At 38.6% G+C, this 17,399-nt stretch overlaps 1 protein-coding gene across 3 annotated transcripts in view; it reads right to left on the bottom strand.

The window, feature by feature from the left end:
• SLC44A1 (solute carrier family 44 member 1) overlaps positions 1-17,399 on the bottom strand; it is a 205,738-nt gene that overhangs the window by 103,664 nt on the left and 84,675 nt on the right. For all 3 annotated transcript variants that reach the window (XM_082615135.1, XM_082615134.1, XM_082615133.1), the window contains exon 4: positions 6,661-6,797. In XM_082615135.1, coding sequence (XP_082471261.1) covers positions 6,661-6,797 — 137 coding nt within the window. The remainder of the gene's footprint in view (positions 1-6,660; positions 6,798-17,399) is intronic.

Below are 17,399 nucleotides of genomic sequence, written 5' to 3'. Positions count from 1 at the left end.
CATCTGAGCAGGCATTACGTTCCCTTCCCTTCACCACCTGTCATGGTCTGGCTGGGCTGAGATGAAAGTCTCATGTAAAGCTGAAGTTAGTTTCAGAGGGAGGGTGATTCTTTTCCCCCCTACAATGTATACATTATTGAGTTTTCAAAAATAATGATAATAAAGGAGGAAAGACACTTCTTCATCAGAAACCGGAGGGAAGAAACATTGCTGGGTTCATGCTCTGATGAAAATAAGAACTCAGATGGGAGCTCTCACCAGATGGTTTTAGTTTCCTCTGTAGGGCATAAGGTTAGGAAAGAGGAAGAACAAGAGAGCTTAAGAGAATAAAAGGCATGAATAATCCTTGGAGAGTATGTATAAGAGAGATAAATGAATGAATAAGATGAATTATTTAGAGATGAATAAAAAGAACTGATTTCACAGCAATTCTTGTTAGACTGAAGCTAAACAATTTGCCTACTGGTGGCAACTCACATGGATACAGAATTGAGCAAAGGATAGTATGTTAAGAGAATGAGAAATTATTAAGTGGCAATAGAGATGAAGAGGGAAATTCAGTCTATTATTCTTTCAAAAAACATGAATAGTTGCTATGTGAGGTCCTATATTAGGGCTTAGATATTCAGAGATGAATAGAGCATGATCCTGCCCCCAGGAAACTCATGCACCACTGCAGCAAGATGATAAACAAAGAACCAAAGAAGTTTAATACTGAGTCCTTATGGTATTTGGCAACTCTAATTTTTTAAAGGCAATTGTTAAATTGTTTTAGTCTCTAGCATCATATATTTATGATTTGTGTCTATGTAAACTATGAACCAAAATAATAAAATCCACATTTATACACCTACCACTCAATTCATGTACTGAAACTTATACTTTTATATTCATCTGAAATCTTCTGCCTGTCTTTTAAAGCTCCTTGTAATATGGCAGCATCTTCACATAACTAATCTAATTTCCAGCTGTTTCTTTCAAGCTTTCTATTCTAGTCAGACATATTTGACAGAAGCATTCCACAAACTTAAGTGGAATGTCCAAGAAGACATCTCCTCTTTCTTGTCCAAAAGAAACAAAGAATTGAGGAAATATTATTTGCTTAATAAATGCATTTCTTATATTACTACAGGAACTAAGAGCTTTTCCGTATAAAGATTTTAAATAGTTTGTAAAGGTAATAAAAGTTCACATGAATGGATGGTTAAGTGCTAAAAAGTACCTTCAAATGTTGTCATGGAAACTTAAAACTCTGAAAAGGATTTATATTATCTTTTCATTCTGGCAAGAAAAATGTTATTTTACCTTGCATTTTAAAATAAGGTTTAAAATCATCATTAAAAAAGTTACTACCCCAGGGACTTCCCTGGCGGCGCAGTGGTTGAGAATCTGCCTGCCAATGCAGGGGACACAGGTTCAAGCCCTGGTCGGTGAAGTTCCCACATGCCACGGAGAACTAAGCCCATGCGCCACAACTACTGAGCCTGCGCTCTAGAGCCCGCAAGCCATAAGTACTGAGCCCGCACACCACAACTACTGAAGCCTGTGCGCTCTAGGGCCTGCATGCCGCAACTACTGAAGCCTGCACACCTAGAACCCGTGCTCCGCAACAAGAGAAGCCACCGCAATGAGAAGCTCTCACACGACCACAACGAAGAGTAGCTCCCGCTCACCGCAACTAGAGAAAGCCCACGCACAGCAGCGAAGACCCAATGCAGCCAAAAATAAATAAACTAATTAAAGAAAAAAAAGTTACTACCCCAAACAGGATCCCTCTCTTTCATGAACTTTTAAATTGTGGTACAATACACATAACAAAAAATTAACTATCTTAACCATTTCTAAGTGTACAGTTCAGTTGCACTAAGTACATTCACACTGTTGTGCAACCATCACCATCATCCATCTCCAGAACTCTTCATCTTGCAAAATTGAAACTCTTTATATATAAAACAGTAACTTCCCATTCGTCTCTCCCCATAGCCCCTGGAAATTACCATTCCACTTTCCATCTCTGTGAATTTGACTACTCTAAGTATCTCATATAAGGGGAGTCATACATTTGTCCTTCTGTGTCTGGCTTATTTCATTTAACATAATATCTTCAAAGTCCATCCATATTGTAGCATGGGTCAGAATTTCCTTCTTTTTTAAAAAAAACTGTGGTAAAAACACATAACATAAAATGTACCATCTTAAGCATTTTTTAAAGTGTATGGCAGTCTTACCTATATGTATATTGTTGTGCAACAGATCTCCAGAATTTTTTCACCTTGCAACACTGAAACTCCATACCCACTGAACACCATCTTCCCATTTCCCCTTCCCCCACCAGCCCCTGGCAACCACCATTCTACCTTTAAAGAATCTGACTACATTAGATACCTCATATAAGTGTAATCATGCAGTGTTTGTCTTTTTGTGACTGGCTTACTTCACCTAGAATAATATCCTCAAGGTTCATCCTGTTATAGTATATGACAAGATTTCCTTATTATTATTATTTTTTTTGCGGTACGCAGGCCTCTCACTGTTGTGGCCTCTCCCGTTGCGGAGCACAGGCTCCGGACGCGCAGGCTCAGCGGCCATGGCTCACGGGCCCAGCCGCTCTGCGGCATGTGGGATCTTCCTGGACCGGGGCACGAACCTGTGTCCCCTGCATCGGCAGGTGGACTCTCAACCACTGCACCACCAGGGAAGCCCGAGATTTCCTTATTTTTTAAGGCTGACTAATATTCCATTGTGTGCATTGATATATACCACATTTTCTTTATCCATTCATCCGTCAATGGACACTTAGGTTGCTTCTACCTCTTGGCAGAATAATGCTGCAATGAACATGAGTGTGCAAATATCTCTTTGAAATCCTGTTGTCAATTCTTCTAAAAGTGGGATTTCTGGGTCATATAGCAATCTATTTTTTTCTAAGACTTAAGGTTTTTTTTGAGCAGTTTTAGGTTCACAGTAAAACTGAGAAAAAGGTACAAGATTTCCCGTATACCTCATACCCCCCACATATGCACAGCCTCCACCATTATCAACATTCTCACCCTGGAGTGGTATGTTTGATACAACTGATAAAACTACAATGACCAATGATAATCACCCAAAGTCCACAGTTTACATTAGGGGCCATCCTTGGTGCTATACATTCTATGGGCGTGGACAAATGTATAATGACATGTATCCATTATTATAGTATTATACAAAGTATTTTCACTGCCCTAGAAATCCTTTTGGTAATTCCATTTTTTAATTTTTGAGGAACCACATAATGTTTTCCATAGCAGACACACCATTTTATATTCCAACCAACAGTGCACAAGGATTCCAATTTCTCCACATCCTCACCAACATTTGTTACTTTCTGTTTTTTTGTTTTTATTGTAGCCATCCCAGTGGGTGTGAGGTGGTATCTCACTGTGGTTTTAATCTACATTTCCCTTATGATTAGTGATGTTCAGCATCTTTTCATATCCTTATTATTGGCCATTCATATATCTTTGTTGAAGAAATGTCTAAAGTCCTTTGCCCATTTTTTAATTAGGTTGTAGGTTTCTACTTGCTGTTGAGTTGTAGAGTTCTTTATATATTCTGGATATTAACCCCTTAGCAGATGCAAAGATTTGCAAACATTTTCTCTCATTCCATGGGTTGCCTGCCTTTCACTCTGTTGATTGTGTTTGACCCACAGAAGTTTTAAATTTTGGTGAGTTCAATTTACCTACATTTTCTTTTGTTGCCTGTGCTTTTGGTTCACATCCAAGAAATTATTGCCAAATCCAATATCAGGAAGATTTCCCTTATGTTTTCTCTTAGGAGCTTTGCAGTTTTCTCATGCATTAGGGTTTTTTCATGGACGTTTAACAATTCTCTTACAGATTTGGGAAGTTCCCACTTAAACCTAAATTATCTTTTAAAGATATACCTCTCTGAAATTAATGACTGAGAGCTATATATTTGAGGTCAAAGAACTGTGTATTTTCTAACAGAAATATAGCTGTAACAACAAATGGACACAGATAATAATAAAAATTATCTGCTCCTTCCAAATCAATTTATACCTCCAGTTTTAAGTCACCAATCCAAAAAACAATATGGATTTTTTTGAGAAATTCAGAAATTTCAACTTAGGGCTGCTGTTAAAATTAAAGTGTTTAGGCCCCTACGCTAAAGGCTCTCTCTCTATTACAATTTTATAGTTTTCTATTTGCTTTTTTAAATTATTATCTTCTCCATCCTCCATTGCCATGCCTTTTGATGCTGCCATTATTATTACCTTTTAAAATGCCTAATCTGTTAACTTATTTTGCAAACAGCTGCCTCAAAAGCCTAAGGGTGCCTTTGTCACTAGGCACCAATCTAAGAGGTCTGTTTTCTGAAATAATGTTTATTCATTAATACTCCTGAGCACCCACTTTGTGCAAGATACTATGGGTAATACAAAGCTGCAAAACTCACCAGAAGGGGCTTCTTATCAGGGCCTATTAAGGCCATACTCGGTATCATATTCACCCAGGATAGGGGCCTGGAAACAAAGCATAAAAGCAGGGCAGCATGGAGCATTTCTCCCCAGTGGATCATCAGAGCAGGCAATACAGCCAACAAGGAACGAGCTCTTTTCTGGCCCTCCAGATGATATGTCAGGTTCAAGGGACCAAGACACATCTGGTACGTCCAAGAGAACTTGTTAGAAGTTAGTTCAATACTAGATCATAGTTTTAAATGCCAGGGTAAGACATATAGACTTTTATTTTATTTTCTTACCACTGATTTCTGTATAAGAGATTAACATGATTGAAGCTCTAGGAATATTAATATGGCAGCAGTATGTAAGGGCACTAGAAGTTAGAGACTGGAGAGAGGAAGAGTATTACATTTCATTGGTAGAATAATAATAATAATAATGATGATGATGATGATGATGATGATGATGTAACAGCAGTAGCCAACACTTTTTTTTTAACAACTTACATTAGCCAAACATTGTTCTAATGATTTTTTCATGTATTAACTCCTCATAACAACTCTATGAGGTACTTTAGGTAAAAATATTATCCCTATTTCATAGATGGGGAAATTGAGGCATGGAGAGATTAAGTAACTTGCCTAGGGTCTCACAGATATTAAGTAGCAGGACCAACATTTGAACCCAGATAATCTAGTTCCAGAGTCTCTACTATTAACCACTCAGTGATACCACTTCTCAGAGTATACTACATATGCTCACATTGTCTAATATTTTAGGAAAACGCTTAAGGAATAACTCATCCATCCCTGAAACCTGATAATGACAGAGCTGATAGTTCTGGTATTAGACTCAGCAAATCAACACATGTGAGGATATCATGTGGGACTAGAAAATGAAATCTTAAAGAATAGTTGGTACCTCTTTATTCAATGCCCACCAAGTGCCCAGTATTCTTCATGCATCATCTCATTTAATCCTCACACCAACCTAAGAGAGGGGCATTATTTTAAATCTACCTTTTTTCTGTTGAGGAAATCTAGGCTCAGAGAGGCTATACCTTCTGTCCCTCATTATACAGTCCATCAGTGACAGAAGCAGAGTAGAATCCAGATCCAAATCAATCCCATGTTCTTCCTACTATCTTATGTGGAGGGCATGTAGCAATGGGACAGGAATACTGCCAGTCTGGAAGGCTGCAGTCCTTCTGCCCTCAGAAGGCTAGCACCCCCATCTGAAACACTCTGGAGCCATGCTGGTATGTGTATAGTTATGTCCCCGGGGTGTTTCTCCACCCAGCCAGAAGTTACACCAGGTGGATGCCTGAGTCAGTCCTTGTTCCAAGGCTAGAACTAGCCTGTGAGCTTGGGCAGGACTGAGGTAGCTCTGAGGATTCTTATACACAAAATACAAATGTGAAACCCCATGGAAAAATACAGGCTTGAAGGACTATCACTATGCAGCCCTCCACGAAGAGAGGTTAAAAAAAAAATTCTCTGAAGAGAAATGCTGTGAGTCATATGGAGCTGAGGATAGCACCTGGAGATTAGCAATCCAAGAGAAGAGAGCTAGAGTTCAGGAAATTGACTATGCTTGTTTTCTCAGGGAATTCCCATAAGTTTAACCTCAGTTTCTCAAAACTTATTTCTTTGAAAAATGGTTAAGACATAATGTGTAATTAAAAAAGCAAAACACAAAATTTGAAAAATGCTCGAATTTTCCTTTTTACTTCATTTATTTTTTTTTCTGAACTTTTCAAATTTCCTATCATAGACATATATTACATCCAGGGGTAAAAATAAAATAAACTAATTGAAATACTTTTAACCTATACTTAGGAAGAGGGGGAAAAACCCCACAAATTTCCCATAGAGTAGTCTAGTAATTCCCAAATACTCAAACAGGCTACATCAAAATCACCTGAAACATTTGTAAAAAATAGAAATTTCCAGAGCCCAAAGACCTACACAGTCAGAATTTCCCTGGGTGGGGCCTAGGAATCTGGAGTTTCAACAAGCTCCCTAGGTGACTATAATAATTTATATCAAGGAAGTCCAAAAGCACCTTCACTTCTCTTTTTCTTTCTAAGGTTTTTTGATAATTTATTTAATGCTAGGACAAATTTATATTGAAAGGCAAACACAATATTTAACAGTGACTGGACTGTAGACTTGGATGGCCTACTGTCTCACCATTTATCTCTGCAAACTTCTGAACATCACTTAGGGTTTTCAGTTCTTGTCTTGGACATGCTGCTACACACAGTGCTACAGACTTGATCTTCCGGTTTATCAAGTCCAGATTGCATGGATCCAAAAAGAATACGTACCTAAAGCATGAAGAAAAATATTGAGATATTATTTCACAAAATACAGTCTGGTTCACTGCATATTTGAATAAACCTAAGAGCAAAGAACATCTCATTTCCCCTTCACAAATTTAATCATAGATGAACAAATATTTCACAAATCTAATCAAACATGAATTTTTTAAAAAATAATTGCTTATAAATATACTGTTAACAGTGGGGATGGAGGAAATATGGTACTCATATTTTTCATGATCTATTTTTCTAATATTTAAAATTTTGTAATGGGTATTTTATAATCAAAATTGTCTATTTTAGTTTTTTTTAAATAACTAACTTCAGTTTTATTTTTTTGACAAAGTTGTATCCCCCAAATTACTGAAATACTGTTATATAACATGAATTATAATTTAAACATAAACTTTAATGAATATATAATCATATATAAAGTGTATCATTATAAAAATGAACATATATTGATATATACAAGGTATAGCCAAGATGGCTGAGTAGGAAGACCCTGAGCTTATCTCCTCCTATGGGCACACAAAAATTACAAGAGCAGCTATTGAAGAGAGTGATCTGAAGACTAGCAGAAAAGATTTCCCACAACTAAAGATATAAAGAAGGAATCACAATTAGATAAATAGTGGGGTGGAGACATGGTACAGGGAAGATCCACACCTCTGGGTAGGCAACCCACAAATGGGAGGATAATCACAATTGCAGAGGTTCTCCCCAGGGAGAGGGGGATCCGTGCCCCATATGGGCCCCCAGCCCTGGGACCCTGAACCAGGAAAACAAGCCTCCAGAACATCTGACTTTGAAGGTCAGCAGGGTTTGCACACTGGAGAGTCAGAGGGCAGTAGAAAACAGAGACTCCACTCTTAAAGGACACACACAAAATCTCACATGCTCCAAAACCCAGCACAGATATAGTAATTTGAAATGAGTCTGGATCAGACTCACTTGCTGATCTTGGGAGAGCCTCCTAGACAGGTAGGAGGCAATTTCAACCCACCTGGGGACATGATTGCTAGTCACAGACATTTTGGGGAACTTGTTCTACCACAAGGACACTGGTGCTGACAAGCGCCATTTTGGAGTCCTCCCTTTAGCCTATCAGCACCAGGGGCTTACCTGCCCACCAGCTGGTTACCCCAGGCCCAGGACCCCCCCACACCCACACCCAGGACAAGCAGCCAGCCATGCAGGGACCCAATCTCACCATCCAATGGGTCAACACCAGCCCCAGGCACCATAGAGAGCTACCCCAGGACCTACTCCCACCCACCAGAGGGCCAAGACCTACTGTAAGCTATGCTGGGACACAGGCCTATCCACCAGTACGCTAGCACCTGCCCCAGGACTCACCAAACTTTGTAGCCACCCATGCTGGGAACCAGCCCTGCCCACCAGCAGACTGACATTAGCCCTGGAACCCCTGGAACCCAATGTCAGCCATGCCAGGACCCACGTCCATCCACCAAAAACATTAAACATTGCAGGGGGAAGAGGGTGTTAAAATTGCACCCTCCTTGTTAGGATGTCTTTGAACTTAAGAGATTATCAACTTAAAATAATCATGTATAAATATATGTTGTTATATATGAACCTCATAATAACCACAAATCAATAATCTATAATAGATACACAAAAAAGAGAAAGGAATCCAAACATAACACTAAAGATAGTCATCAAATCACAAGGGAAGAGAGTAAACGAAGAAGAAAGGAACAAAACAGAACTACAAAAACAACCAGAAAACAATTAACAAAATGGGAATAAGTACACACCTATTAATAATTGTTTAAATGTGAATAGACTAAATTCTCTAATCAAAAGACATAGAGTGGCTGAATCAATAAAAAAAATGAAACCCATCTATATGCTGCCTACAGGAGACACACTTCAGATCTAAAGACAGATACAGACTGAAAGTGGCGGGGGATGGAAAAAGGTATCCCATACAAGTGGAAATGAAATGAAAGCTGGGGTAGCAATACTTAGAACAGAGAAAATATACTTTAAAACAAAGACTGGGGGCTTCCCTGGTGGCGCAGTGGTTGAGAGTCCGCCTGCCGATGCAGGGGACGCGGGTTCGTGCCCCTGTCTGGGAGGATCCCACATGCCGCGGAGCGGCTGGGCCCGTGAGCCATGGCCGCTGGGCCTGCGCGTCCAGAGCCTGTGCTCCGCAACGGGAGAGGCCACAACAGTGAGAGGCCCGCATAATGCAAAAAAAAAAAAAAAAAAAACAAAGACTGTAACAAGAAACAAAGAAGCGTATCATATAATGACCAAGAAGCAGATATAACAATTGTAAATACATACGTACCCAACACAGGAGCACTTAAACACATAAAGCAAATATTAGCAGACAAAGGGAGAAATTGACACAGTTTCTTGTATTATTAATTGTTAGTTGCTGATTGTATTATTAACACAAGAATAGTAGGGGACTTTAACAGCCCACTTACATTAATGGACAGAAAATCAATAAGGAAACACTGGCCTTAAATGACACATTAAATCAGATGGACTTAATTGATATACAGAGAACATCCCATCCAAAAGCAGCAGAATACACATTCTTTTCAAGTGCTCATAGAACACTGTCCAGGATAGATCACATGCTAGGCCACAAAACAAATCTCAATAAATTTAAGAATACTGAAATCATATCAAGCATCTTTTCTGACCTCAATGAGATGAGACCATAGTTGGTAGAAATCGACTATAAGAAAAAAACTGCAAAAGCCACAAACATGTGAAGGGTAAACAATATGCTACTAATCAAGCAATGGGTCACTAAAGAAATCACAGAGGAAATCAAAAAATACCTGGAGACAAATAAGAACAGAAATACAACAATCCAAGATCTATGACACGCAGCAAAAGCCGTTCTAGGAGGAAAGTTTATAGTGATCAAGTTTACCTCAGGAAACAAGAAAAATCTCAAATAAAAAACCTAACCATACATCTAAAGGAACTGGGAAAAGAAGAACGAACAAAACCCAAAGTTAATAAAAGGAAAGAAATAATAAAGACCAGAGCAAAAATAAAATGAAACAGTGACTAAAAGGTGATAGAAAAGATCAAGGAAACTAAGAGTGGGTTCTTTGAAAAGACAAACAAAATTGGTAAGCCTTTAGCCAGACTCATCAAGAGAAAAAGAGAAGGCCCAAATAAAGAAAATCAGAAATGAAAGAGAAGTTACAACCAACACCACAGAAATTCAAAGCATCACAAGAGATTACTATGAACAATTATATGCCAAAAAAATGGACAACCTAGAAGAAATGAATAAATTCCTAGAAACATACGATCTTCTAAGACTGAGTCAGGAAGAAACAGAAAATATGTATACACTGATTACCAGGAAGGAAATTGATTCAGTAATCAAACAACTCCCAACAAACCAAAGTCCAGGACCAGAGAGCTTCACAGGTGAATTCTACCAAACACTTAAAGAAGAATTAACACCTATCCTTCTCAAACTATACCAAAGAATTGAAATGGAAGGAATGCTTCCAAACTCATTCTATGAGGCCAGCATCACCGTGATACCAAAACTAGTCACAGAAAAAGAAAATTACAGGCCAATATCACTGATGAACATAGATGCAAAAATTCTCAACAAAATATCAGCAAACCGAATTCAAGATGTTAAAAGGATCATATACTATGATCAAATGGCATTTATCCCAGTGATGCAAGGATGATTTAACATCTCTAAATCAATCAATGTGATACACTACATTAACAAATTGAAAAATAAAAATCACATGGTCATCTTAATAGATGTGGAAAAAAACTTTTGGCAAAATTCACCATCCATTTGCGATAAAAACTGTTAACAAAGTTGACATAGAAGGAACATACCTCAATATACTAAAGGCCATAAATGACAAGCCTCCCACAGTTAACATCATACTCAAAGGTGAAAAGCTGAAAGCATTTCCTCTAAAATCAGGAACAAGACAAGGGTGCCCACTCTTGCCACTTTATTCAACATAGTATTGGAAGGCCTAGCTACAGAAATCAGACAAGAAAAAGAAATAAAAGGAATCTAAACTGGAAAGGAAGAACTAAAACTATAACTGATATCAGATGACCTGATACTATATACAGAAAATCCTAAAGATGCCACCACAAACTATCAATATTAGAACTCATCAATGAATTCAGTAAAGTTGCAGGATAAGAAAATTAATATATAGAAAATCTGTTATGTTTTTATATACTAACAACAAACTACCACAATGAGAAATTAAGAAAACATCTCATTTTCAATTGCATCAAAAAAAAAAAAAAAAAAACAAAGCCCTAGGAATAAATCTAACCCAAGGAGGTTAGAAACCTACACTCAGAAAACTCTCAGACACTGATAAAAGAAACTGAAGATGACACAAATGGAAAGATACACCATACTCATGGACCGGAAGAATTAATACTATTAAAATTACCATACTCCCCAACACAATCCACAGAGTCAATGCAATCCCTATCAAAATATCAATGGCATTTTTCATATAATTACAACAAATAATTCTAAAATTTGTATGGAAACACAGAAGGCCATAAATAGTCAAAACAATCTGAGAAAGAAGAACAAGCTGGAGGTATCATGCTCCCTCATTGCAAACTGTACTACAAAGCTACAGTAGTTATAACAGTGTGGTACTTGCTCAAAAACAGACAAATAGAAAAATGGAACAAAACAGAGAGCCCAGAAATTAACCCATGCACTTATGATCAGTTAATCTATGACAAAAAAGACAAGAATATACACTGGGGAAAAGACAGCCTCTTCAATAAATGGTGTTAGGAAAACCAGCCAGCCACATGCTAAAGAATCAAACTAGACTACTTTCCTATACCATATACAAAAATAAACTCAAAATGGATTAAAGATCAAATGTAAGATCTGACTGTAAAACTCCTAGAAGATAACACAGATAAAGTGAGAGAGTGGCATGGACATATATACACTACCAAACGTAAAATAGATAGCTAGTGGGAAGCAGCCGCATAGCACAGGGAGATCAGCTCGGTGCTTTGTGACCACCTAGAGGGGTGGGATAGGGAGGGTGGGAGGGAAGGAGACGCAAGAGGGAAGAGATATGGAACATATGTATATGTATAACTGATTCACTTTGTTATAAAGCAGAAACTAACACACCATTGTAAAGCAATTATACTCCAATAAAGATGTTAATAAAATGCTATTAGACATTGGTCTTAGCAAATTTTTTGGATCTGTCTCCTCAAGCAAGGGAAACAAAAGCAAAAATAAACAAATGGGACTACATCAAACTAAAAAGCTTTTACACGGCAAAGGAGCTATCAAAAAAATGAAAAGGCTGCCTACTGAATGGTAGAAGATATTTGCAAATGATATGTCCAATAAGGGGTTAATATCCAAAATATACAAAAAACTCATATAACTCAACATCAGAAAAACAAACAACCCAATTAAAAAATAGGAAGAGGACCTGAACAGACTATTTCCCAAGAAGACATACAGATGGCCAACAGGGATATGAAAAGATGCTCAACATCACTAATCATCAGTGAAATGCAAACCAAAACCATAAGATATCACCTCACACCTGTCAAAATGGCTACTATCCTCAAAATGACAACAAGTAGGGCTTCCCTGGTGGCGCAGTGGTTGAGAGTCCGCCTGCCGATGCAGGGGACACGGGTTCGTGCCCCGGTCTGGGAAGATCCCACATGCCGCGGAGCGGCTGGGTCCATGAGCCATGGTCGCTGAGCCTGCGCATCCGGAGCCTGTGCTCCGCAATGGGAGAGGCCACAACAGTGAGAGGCCCGTGTACCGCAAAAAAAAAAAAAAAAAAAAAAGACAACAAGTAGCAAGTGTTGGCGAGGATGTGGAGAAGGGAACCCTCGTGTACAGTTACTGGGAATATAAATTGGTACAGCCACAATGGAAAACAGTACTGATGTTCCTAAAAAAATTAAAAATAGAACTACCATATGATCCTGCAATTCCACTTCTGGGTATTTTTCCAAAGAAAACTAATAAAACACTTAATTCGAAAAGGTATATGCACCCCTATGTTCATTTGCAGCATTATTCACAATAGCCAAGATATGGAAGCAACCTAAGTGCCCATTGATGGATAAATGGATAAAGAAGAGGTGTTATACACATGTATGTATAATGGAATATTACTCAACCATAAAAAAAGAATGAGGGCTTCCCTGGTGGCGCAGTGGTTGAGAGTCCGCCTGCCGATGCAGGGGACACGGGTTCGTGCCCCGGTCTGGGAAGATCCCACATGCCGCGGAGCGGCTGGGCCCGTGAGCCATGGCCGCTGAGCCTGCGCATCCGGAGCCTGTGCTCCGCAACGGGAGAGGCCACAACAGTGAGAGGCCCACATACCGCAAAAAAAAAAAAAAAAAAAAAGAATGAAATCTTGCCAGCTGTGACAACATAGATGGACCTAGAGAGTATTATGCTAAGTGAAATAAGTCAGAGAGTGAAAGACAAATACACATATGATTCCATATGTGGAATCTAAGAAACAAAACAATTGAACAAACCTGACAAAATAGAAACAGACTCATAGATACAGGGAACAAACAGGTGCTTTCCAGAGGGGCTGGGGGAGGTGGGGGATGGGTGAGATAAGTGAGGGAGATTAAAAGGTACAAACTTGCAGTTACAAAATAAATGAGTCACAGGAACAAAACGTACAGCATGGGGAACAGAGTTAATATTATCGTAATATCTTTGTACAGGTGATAGATGGTAACTACTTATCATGGTGTTCATTTTGTAATATATAGAAATATCAAGTCACTATGCTGTGCACCTGGAATTAACATCATGTTGTATGTCAATTACACTTCAATTAAGAAAAGAAAAAAAAAAGGAATTCCCTGGTAGTCCAGTGGTTAGGACACTGTACTTTCACTGCTGAGAGCCCAGGTTCAATCCCTGGTCGAGGAACTAAGATCCCACAAGGTATGCAGCAGCCCCCCCCCCAAAAACAAATTTAATGGGTAAAAAATATCTTACTGTTTTAGTTGCATTTTTGATGAGCTTGAACATTACTTCATATATTGTTCATTTGTATTTTCAAAATTTTTTGTATCTTTTGCTTGTTTTTAAAATTGAGGTATTCTGCTACTCACTGAATCATAAAAACTTTGTATATTAAGGGTATTAAATTTATGTTAAGGCTGATACAAGTATTTTCATGATTTGCCAACTGTCACTTTGAAATAGTTTTCTATTTTTGTCATCAAATCTTTTCTGTTTTATTTTTGTAATTAGTTCACTACTTTTTTATGCTTCAAAAAGTAGCTCCCCATTCTCATATCAAATGTTTCATAGATACAATTTGGTGTACAGAAAAGAGAGAAAAGATGTCACTTTAATTTTCTAAGTAATTAACCAATTATCCTAGTGCTGTTTTTTGTTTGTTTGTTTGTTTTTTTTGCGGTACGCGGGCCTCTCACTGTTGTGGCTTCTCCCGTTGCGGAGCACAGGCTCCAGACACGCAGGCTCAGTGGCCATGGCTCATGGACCCAGCCACTCCGCGGCATGAGGGATCTTCCCGGACCGGGGCACGAACCCATGTCCCCTGCATCAGCAGGCGGACTCTCAACCACTGCGCCACCAGGGAAGCCTCCTAGTGCTGTTTTTAAAATAGTATTTCCTGTTCATAGCATGTTGTCACTCTTCTACACTAGAGGATGTGGGTTTATGTTCTCTATTTTGTTTCATTGATTCATCTGAACGTTCTGGTGTTAGCAAAAAAAAAAACTGAAAAAAGGACATATAAACTTGAGCTAATGAATATATAATTATACAAATGCATTATAAAATTAGATAAAATTTAATATATAAAGTTGAATATAGACTAGAGGAAAATACACCACCAGTTCAACTACAGTCATCTCTGGATATTAGAATAAAGTGATTTTAATTTTTTTCTTCTACTTTTAGGGGCAGGACAGGAATAAAGACACAGACGTAGAGAATGGACTTGAGGACACAGGGAGCAGGAAGGGTAAGCTGGGACGAAGTGAGAGAGTAGCATTGACACATATACAGTACCAAATGTAAACTAGATAGCTAGTGGGAAGCAGCTGCATAGCACAGGGAGATCAGCTCCGTGCTTTGCGACCACCTAGAGAGTGGGATAAGGAGGGTGGGAGGGAGATGCAAGAGGGAGGGGATATGGGGATATACGTATGCATATAGCTGATTCATTTTGTTATACAGCAGAAACTAACACAACACTGTAAAGCAATTATACTCCAATAAAGATGTTAAAAAAAAAGAATTCTTATTTTCTAGAATGAGTGCCAATTACTTTTGAGTTGAGATGACTATAATAGTAAATGTTGTTTCCTAAAAATGTCCATTTCATATAAACAAAATACTCCCCAAGGGGCTTCCCTGGTGGCGCCGTGGTTAAGAATCTGCCTGCCAATGCAGGGGACACGGGTTCGATCCCTGGTCCGGGAAGATCCCACATGCTGCAGAGCAACTAAGCCCGTGTGCCACAACTACTGAGCCTGCGCTCTAGAGCCCGTGAGCCACAACTACTGAGCCCACACACCACAACTACTGAAGCCTGCCTGCCTAGAGCCTGTGCTCCACAACAAGAGAAGCCACTGCAGTGAGAAGCCCGTGCACCGCAACAAAGAGTAGCCCCCGCTCACCACAACTAGAGAAAGCCCATGCACAGCAACGAAGATCCAATGCAGCCAAAAATAAATAAAATAAAATAAAATAAAATACTCCCCAAATCCTAACTTATCCTTTGGTTTCCTGTATATTTATATTTTAGGAAAGAGAAAATTAATTAGAAATTACACTAAAACATTTTTTTAAATGTTATAAGGTAGAAGAGATGACAAAGATTTTAGATGTTATCATTTGTCCAAAGAGAAGGTAAGAGCCAAACACACTTAACTGAGATAAACAAAGTCTAATATTATTGATCCAGGGAGAGAGTACAAGTAGGGATACTTTCTCCCAAGATAAGAGTTAAAGAACCTCCAGCCCTGGGTTCTACTCTACTGGGTCCATGGAAAGTTTTATAAAATAATGTATCTTCCAATACCTTTCTCACACTGTTAAACTCTGTTGCTTTACAAAATATGATTCAAATCAGGAAATATAACTGAATACAAGAATTAGGTGAGAAAACTGAAAAGCAAAAAGATAAAGTCAATATATGTGCTCAGATGGATCATATAAAGGGATATCAGGGAAAAAATTAAACAGAAAAAAAAAAGTTGGGAGTGGTGGCTATGACAGACCAGGAAGGCCTTTGCAGGTAGAGTAACTACTGAATACTTCAATGGAGCTGGGGACCAGGAATCCAGCATGCAGGCCAAGTATAAGCTACAAACCACCAAACTAAAAAAAATGAATTTTTTGTAACTCTGTTAGTGACTCCAATACCATTAATGTTCTACGCAGATAAAAGGAAAGGAAAGAAGTCAGGCAGGAAGATGTGGTTTGGAAGTGGATTCACTGATAACAAAGGATCTAGGGCACAGAGAAAACTTTCTGGCACCCTTTGTGTGGAAACAATCATTCCCTTACTAACTCTCCCTCCATCTATCCTATGCATCTTACGGGGCATGCTCATGCCTGGGACCTTGTGTAATGAACTGCTCAGGCCAGCCACTAGGCAGGGAACATGCTCGTTTTTGAGGAAGGTGTCCTAGAACCACTGAATCATTTACTACCACCACCACTAATAATCATCCTATTAACAATGAAAATGGTAGCCAACATTTACTGAGTACTTACTATGTACCAGACACTGTATTAAACCCTTTATACATATGAACTCCTTTATCCTCACAACAATCCTGTTGTGTGTTTCTAGGTATGTGCTTGGGGTGGGAAGGGTGTGGACAGCAGAACTGGGGTGGGGTACAGGAGTTAACTGTGATGAGCAATGCCTTAAGAAATATCTGGAGAACCTCCTGACAGTTTTAAAAAAACAAAAAACATGCTTGGGAAAAGGAGAGAAAGCCAGAGGTTTCCAGGACCTTGCAGATAGCTATATTTATCCTTCTGAGCCTCAGTTTCCTTACCTGTAAAACTGCATACCACCTACTTTATTTGTTGTAATGCTATTGACAATGTACATAAAGCATCTAACAGGCAGTATATACTCAGTGGTTCATATCATTAAGAAACTGACTTGCCTTTCACAAAATTTACATTTCATAGTAAGGCACTAAATTCAACACCTTCTGATATGGACATAAAACAGGACTACAATATTAGTATTTAGCTTTCATTTGGAGGAAAAATCTGTGTAGGTGTAGTCATGACTCTTAGGGCATTAGCCTTGATAAGAACTAAGCAGGTCTCCAGAACTGATCTAGCACAAGGCAAACAATATTAAGAGGGAAAGAAGAATTCTACAATGACTATAATACTGTAAAACACTGCACATTTTTTTACCCTGTGTATATGGTTCAGAAGAATCTGCTTCAATAGAACTACAAAAATAACTTTAAACGGTATCCTCAGGAATTACACTCATATACATACACGTCATTAAACTCAAAAGTCACCCAACTCCACAGTCTAAGAACACAATAAACTTAATTCCC

This window comes from Mesoplodon mirus (assembly GCF_964341445.2).
Source record: "Mesoplodon mirus genome assembly, chromosome: 1".
NCBI lineage: Eukaryota > Metazoa > Chordata > Mammalia > Artiodactyla > Ziphiidae > Mesoplodon > Mesoplodon mirus.
This window is presented reverse-complemented; position numbering and strand designations above follow the sequence as displayed.